Source organism: Mandrillus leucophaeus, unplaced genomic scaffold, assembly GCF_000951045.1.
Source record: "Mandrillus leucophaeus isolate KB7577 unplaced genomic scaffold, Mleu.le_1.0 Scaffold105, whole genome shotgun sequence".
In the NCBI taxonomy this organism is placed as follows: domain Eukaryota; kingdom Metazoa; phylum Chordata; class Mammalia; order Primates; family Cercopithecidae; genus Mandrillus; species Mandrillus leucophaeus.
Genome location: NW_012098654.1, coordinates 1,108,438 through 1,115,582, shown reverse-complemented (window position 1 = coordinate 1,115,582; position 7,145 = coordinate 1,108,438). Strand labels below are relative to the sequence as shown.

Here is a 7,145-nt window from a genome sequence, read left to right as displayed (position 1 = left end):
CTACGACCGCCACGACCGCGGGCCCTGCCCCCGAATGCGTCCTCGCCCCTCCACCGGTCTCGCCGAGATCCTCGTGCTCGTGGGTGGCTGCGACCAGGACTGTGACGAGCTGGTCACTGTCGACTGCTACAACCCGCAGACGGGCCAGTGGCGCTACCTGGCCGAGTTCCCAGACCACCTGGGCGGGGGCTACAGCATCGTGGCGCTGGGCAATGACATCTACGTGACAGGTGAGTGGGCCAGGGGCTGGCTAGGCTCTCTGGGGTTGAGCCTCGCCGGTACGGGAGCCCAGCTACTCGCGGGGGAAACACAGAGCCTGGAATCCTAGGGCCGCACCTGAGTCCATGCTGGGGCCCTGGTGACTACATTTATCTGGGCTATACTTTCAACCTTGAAGAAGGGCCCCTTGTGTGAGCCGGGACAAGTAGCTGCTTGTGGGTCTCTGTGTCCCGTGCGGCCGGGGCTGCCAGGCTGAGCCAACTCCGTGCCCCGGAGGTGCCTCCCCACTTGGTTGGAAGATACTGGGGCATTCACCCCGCACAATGGGTGCTTTCTTTTTCTGCTTAAGGAATCCAGAGACGAGCAGGAGGCCGACGCCCGGTGAGGCATCTGTTCCCCACAAGCCGGGAATTTCTCTCTCCCTGCTGAGCCACACCGGGTCCCCTGACTCACTCTTTGTCACCGGTGACAAGGTTCCCTTGGGCTTGCACCTAGGCTCTGTGCTCTGGTCACATGGTGTTTAGGCTGAACTCCCCAGAGACTGTAAACATGGTCACATGTTAAGAGGTTTTCTTCCAGTTACTTGGCCCAAACCCCAAAACACTGCCGAGTCATGGTAGGCGGGTCCCAATCCGCCTGAGTTTGGGCTTCTACAGTTTTCATTAAAGATAAATCCCAGTTCAAACCCGAGGCTACCTCCTTTGCCGGGGTGAGGAAGGGCGGTCTCTGTGACTGCTATATAAGGAAAGAACCCACCAGGCAGGCATGTGAGGCGGTTATCAGGCAAGGAGGTGGGGACTGGGATGTCACAGCTGCTGTGCCCAGCCTTGCATGTTCACGAGAGAGCCCACTCTGGGACGTGCTCCGAGTTCCAGTGGGGCTCTGAGGTGTCAGGGGACAGTTGCTGGGCTCTGTTGCCACAGCTTCCTTCGCCTGCAGCTCTGAGTCCAGCCTCTGCTGCATTCTGCCGGAATCTGTGCCTCTTTTCAATCCGAGGTTGTCCCCAAGTTGACTGGGGACTGTGTCCCTCCCCTCTCCCCAAAGTCTGACTAGTGGCTTTGAGCAGAGAATTCCTTCCCAGAACTGGTGAGACTGGCCCCAGCTTTCTGCACACCCTTCCATAAATGTCCGAGCAGAGCAGTTAATCCCTCGGGTTTAGGCAGGTGGCTGGGTCATTCCTTTCAGCTGCCTTTCACACAGCTCCATGGAAGGGAGTAGGCCAGCAGAGCCCACTTCCTAAGAACAAGAACTTGCTCTTCTCGCTCTAGAGCTCAGGGCTGTGAAACAGAATGTCCTGTGTGCTGTGTCCTGTAGCGCCAGCCTGGGAGGCCAAGGGGTACAGCCCCCAGGATGCTTGGCTTCCCTTCATGTCCTGGAGTTTCTAATAGACCTGGTGTAATTTATGACTACAGCCAGTACCACTTTTTATTTTTAGCTTTTTATTGAAATTAAAAATACAGGGCTGGGCACAGTGGCTCTTTGTAATCCCAGCACTTTGGGAGATCAAGGTGGGTGGATCTCTTCAGCTCAGAAGTTCAAGACCAGCCTGAGCAACATGGCGAAACCCCGTCTGTACAAAAAGCATAAAAATTAGCCAGGTGTGGCGGCGCTTGCCTGTTGTCCCAGCTACTCGGGAGCTGAGGTGGGAGGATTGCTTGATCCCAGGAGGTGGAGATTGCAGTAAGCTGAGATCATGCCACTGCACTCCAACCTGGGTGACAGGCAAGACTCTCTCTCAAAAAAAAATAATAATAATACAGGCAGAAGAGTATGTATGTACGTGTGTGTGTGTGTGTGTGTGTATACACGTATATAAAATGCTTACACAGCTTCATGGATTTTTCTAAACCAAACACAGCTTTGTAACCTGCACCAGGATCAAGAAGTGGCCTCGCAGTGTCGTGTTAGGTCTCTTGCTTATAGCAGGAAGTGGGTTTCCGCTCATCTTGTCCTGGCAGAACCTTGCTTAGAGGGTGCCCAGGAAGCCTAGGAGTTAGTGAGCAAGTCCCTGTGCACCCTACCGACAAGCTCTGTGGCTCCCCAGGAGAACTGTCCCAAGGCCCAGGGCTTTGGTCTGCTGACGTGTATGCATGGCTGTGGGGCGGTGTCGAGAGGAGGCTGCTGGATTCTTCACCGTGGCACCCAAGACCTTTGTTTGGTAGAGGCTTGGTGGCAGTCATCTTGCTGGGCAGTGGTCAGCGTGTGCTTTGCCTTAGCCACAGCATGCGGCCTGGGCTTTGGGAGAGGATGTGTGTCAGGGGTGAAGCCCAGTGATGTTAATTCCTCCCAAGGGAGAGGCCCTCGCCGAAGTTTGGGAGGGTGCAGGTGGGTGACTCACCTCGAGTGGGCTGACCATCTGTCCAATCATGCGTCCTGGCAGGTGGGTCCGATGGCTCCCGGCTCTATGACTGCGTGTGGAGGTACAACTCAAGCGTGAATGAGTGGGCAGAGGTGGCACCCATGCTGAAGGCCCGCGAATACCACAGCTCCTCTGTGCTGGATGGACTGCTGTACGTGGTAGCCGCCGACAGCACCGAGCGCTATGATCACACTACCGACTCCTGGGAGGCCCTGCAGCCCATGACCTACCCCATGGACAACTGCTCCACCACCGCCTGCCGTGGCCGGCTCTATGCCATCGGCTCCCTGGCTGGCAAGGAGACCATGGTGATGCAGTGCTACGACCCGGACACTGACTTGTGGTCGCTGGTGGATTGCGGCCAGCTCCCGCCCTGGTCCTTCGCCCCCAAGACTGTGACTCTAAATGGACTCATGTACTTTGTCAGGTGAGTTCCAGGTGCACAGCCCCACCATGTGTTTGGCGGCTCTTACCAGGCCCTGTGCTGAGCACATCATGGCTGTTCTCCCTTTCTACAGATGAGAAACTGAGGCCTAGCTGGGGTCGGAGGCTGGGTCTGGCTCTTTTTGTTTTTGTTTTTGTTTTGTTTTTGTTTTTGTTTTATTTTGTTTTGTTTTCCAGACAGAGTCTCGCTCTGTCGCTCAGGCTGGAGTGCAGTGGCGCCATCTCGGCTCACTACAAGCTCCGCCTCCCAGGTTCTTGGCATTCTCCTGCCTCAGCCTCCAGAGTAGCTGGGACTACAGGCGCCCGCCACCACGCCTGGCTAATTTTTTTGTATCTTTAGTAGAGACGGGGTTTCACTATGTTAGCCAGGATGGTCTCGATCTCCTGAACTTGTAATCAGTACGCTTCAGCCTCCCAAAGTACTGGGATTATAGGCATGAGCCACCACACCCAGCCTGTTGTTTTTTGTTTTTTTTTTTTTGAGACGAGAGTTTCGCTTTTGTTGCCCAAGCTGGAGTACAGTGGCGCGATCTTGGCTCACTGCAACCTCTGCCTCCTGAGTTCAAGCCATTCTCCTGCCTCAGCCTGCCAAGTAGCTGGGATTATAGGTATGCACCACCATGCCCGGCTAATTTTTGTATTTTTAGTAGAGACAGGGTTTCTCCATGTTGGTCAGGCTGGTCTAGAACTCCTGACCTCATGTGATCCGCCTGCCTCAGCCTCCCAAAGTGCAGGGATTATAGGCATGAGCCACAGCTCCTGGCTTTTTTTTTCTCTTGGAAATTAAACAATTTTTTTTTTTTTTTGAGACAGAGTCTCGCTCTGTCGCCAGGCTGGAGTGCAGTGGCACAGTCATGGCCCACCGCAGCCTCGACCTCCTGGGCTCAAGCAGTCCTCCCACCTCAGCCTCCCAGGTAGCTGGGACCGCAGACATGTGCCACCACACCTGGCTAATTTTTTGTAGAGACAGGGTCTCGTTGTGTTGCCCAGGCTGGTCTCAAAATTCCTGGCCTCAAATGATCCTCCCGCATTTCCCGCCTCCCAGAGGGCGGGGATTGTAGGCGTGAGCCCCCACATCCAGCCAGGCCGGGTGTTTCGGAGCCCAGAGTGCTTGTTCCATTCCTCTGGGTTTAAGGAAAACCCCAGGCTTGCTTTTAAGGGATTTCACGGGTGGTGGAGTTGGGCTTTTCCAGCAAGAGCAGGCTGTAGCCTGGGCAGCACGGAGCAGAGACAGGCAGCCTGTGGGTCATCATGTGTCTCCTGGCCTTGATGACCTCTCTGGTCACAGCCAAATGCTGCCTACGACTGTTTGGTGGGCATCAGTGATGGCACGGGGCAGACCCTGCCTGCTATACTCTGTTGCTTGTTCACACATCCTGCTGCTCCCTCCCAGCCTAGAGCCTGCCTGAAGCTCTGGGCCCAGGAGGGAAGGGGAGGAGCTGAATGACAGTCCCCACTGTGCCCTTTTGGTCTGGGGCTTTGAATGGGGAGCTTGGGGGATGTGAGCTCCCTGCTCCTCGGCCTCCTGCCTCATACCGCCAGAGCCTCCCTGGCCTTGGCGTATGCCCCACCGTCCCCCCAGACAGGAGGCTCCTTACCAGGCATTTGGAGTGACCACCAAGAAGAACAGGGGTGGCACTGCTTCTCACGCAAGTAGCTGGGCACCACCACGTGCCCAGAAGCAATGGTCTTGCTCTGAGAAAGCCCTGGAATCTCAGCCAGCTCTGGTCCCATTATGAAACATCATCTGACCCTTTGCCCAGCTCTCCCTCCCTCAAGTTGTGAAGGTGTCTTCAAAATGGGGGTGGAGATGGCTATAAATATAACTTATCAGAGCGCCAGAGCCTTCCTCTCAGCCTCTAGGCAGTGGTTCCAGGCCCTGTGCCTTTGAGAGTCCTCCTCCCCTCCCCCATCTGTCCCCAGGGAGGTCTACCTGCTGGGTTAACCTTCCCACAGGGAAGCATGAGGGTCTGCCCCCCCCATCCCCCCACCCCACCCATTGCTAGCCCTTACAGGGGTTTCCTAAGCCACCTGCGCATGTGGGAGGAAGCAGTGCTCTGAAAAGGCTGCATCCGTTCATCTTACTAATGTGACCTGTGTCAGAGGACAGAGGAGGGGCACCCAGGCTCAGCCTGAGTGGAGGCTGCTTGAGCCCGAAAGAGAAGGCTAGGCATGCAGGGGCCCTGCCTCTCACTTTGGGATCAAGACCCTTCAACTTCATCTGGTCCCCCCAGGGTATTTGTCCCAGTGTCACCTTGTCTGTGTACTTTGACTCTTCAAGAGCCACATAACCCTCTGCCCAGAACACCACCTGTCTTTGGGCAGCTTGTGCCTAGGATGTGCCATTTGCAGGGAGGCCACAGCCTCAGCCATTGTCCTTGTGACCCACAAATGACCTGGGCCTCCCTCCCCTGGGTTCTGGGACAAGATGGCTCCTTGGCTGGGGTGTAATAGCGCCCTCTGGGAATGCTGGCGAGCTCTGTCCAACCTCTGGGCTGTGGTTTGCAAGTCTCTGCTGGGGAAAGAGAAGGCAGCCTAGCAGGTTCCAGTGTTTAATCATCACCACCACCACCACTATAGGGCCCCCAAACTGAGGGTGGCTTTGACATTTTGAAATGATTGGAGGCAAGAAATCAAGACAAGAACAACATTTCAAGTTAGACAGACGAGATGTAAATGTCTGTCCATGGATCAAGTTTTCTTGGCACACAGCCAGTCTTGTGTCTATGCATTATCTGTGGCTGGTTTTGTGCAGCAGTGTCAGGTTCACAACTACTACTATTTGTCTTGTAGTATCTTTGCATTTCTTTTTTTTGTTGTTTTTGAGACGAAGTCTCACTATGTCGCCCAGGCTGGAGTGCAATGGCATGCTCTTGACTCACTGTAATGTCCGCCTCCCGGGTTCAAGCGATTCTCCTGCCTCAGCCTCCCGAGCAGCTGGTATTACAGGCATGCGTCACCACACCTGGCTCATTTTTGTATTTTTAGTAGAGACGGGGTTTCACCATGTTGGCCAGGCTGGTCTCGAACTCCTGACCTCAGGCACTCCACCCACCTCAGCCTCCCAAAGGGCTGCATGGCAGGCGTGAGCCACAGTGCCTGGCCTGTATCTTGGCTTTTCAAGGCTGTGCCTTTGAGCCTTTTACTGTGGGGATATAAAGGGTGTCAGATGAAGTTGAAGGGTCTTGACCCCAAAGTGAGAGGCACTTGAATATGGTAGTGAACAGGACATGGTCGGGGCTCACGGTGATATTGGGGACAGTGGCAAGGAGTGTTCCAGGGCACATGGGGATGCACAGTGGAGCAAGGAGCCTTTTTTAAGATCTGAAGGGAGCTGCTGTAGCCTTGGGGGGTGGGGGACAGCCACCTTGGTACTGGGTGATGGGGAGGCACTGAATGGGCTTCAAGTACTCAGAAGCCTGATCTTCAGGTTTGGGGGTGAGGATTCTGGCCCTGGAGCCCTGGCCAAGTGGGCACAGGGGGCTGAAATTGGCTCCTAAGAGCTGGGGATGGAGCCTACCTTGCAAGGGTGCTGCTGGATGGCATCAGAAAGATCCAGGTCGCTGGAGGAGTCAGTGACTCAGGGGAGGACTCCACTCCAGAGCTGCACACCTGAGGGCACTTCCTCCTCGCTCTGAGCAGTTGTCCTCCTGCTGCCCCCTCCACAGGGACGACTCCGCCGAGGTGGACGTGTACAACCCGACGAAGAACGAATGGGACAAAATCCCGTCAATGAATCAGGTAAACGCAGGCGGGCCAGCGTTGGAAGCACAGGCTGGTCCTAATTTTGCAACCCAAGTGTCATCATGATGAGTGTTTGGGATCCACAGCCATGATGGGTGGGTCTCATTTCAGGTAATAGAAGGCTGCTCTTATCCTCATTTTGCACTTGAGGCTCATGCACTGAGACATAGACGTTAAGTAGTATCCCAGGATTATACAGCTTAGCACACATTTGAGCAGTATTTACTGAGTATCTACTGTAAGCCAGAGAGCAGAAGGAAGTGAGGGAGCAAGGCATACAGTCATCTGGGGTCACTTGTTCCAGAGAGGGACAGCAGGTGCAGAGGCCCTGCACCAGGACACCCTGTGTTCTTGGGTACACCAGCAGCCAGTGCGGCCG

The 7,145-nt window shown here is 55.2% G+C and overlaps 1 protein-coding gene across 1 annotated transcript in view; it reads left to right on the top strand.

The window, feature by feature from the left end:
* The first annotated feature begins 2,242 nt into the window (after positions 1 to 2,242).
* KLHL21 (kelch-like family member 21) overlaps positions 2,243 to 7,145 on the top strand; it is an 8,085-nt gene continuing 3,182 nt past the window's right edge. Inside the window, exons 1-3 of the mRNA XM_011981332.1 lie at positions 2,243 to 2,303; positions 2,600 to 3,005; positions 6,691 to 6,763. Of these exons, the coding sequence (XP_011836722.1) occupies positions 2,680 to 3,005; positions 6,691 to 6,763 (399 nt within the window). The 5' untranslated portion in view covers positions 2,243 to 2,303; positions 2,600 to 2,679. The remainder of the gene's footprint in view (positions 2,304 to 2,599; positions 3,006 to 6,690; positions 6,764 to 7,145) is intronic.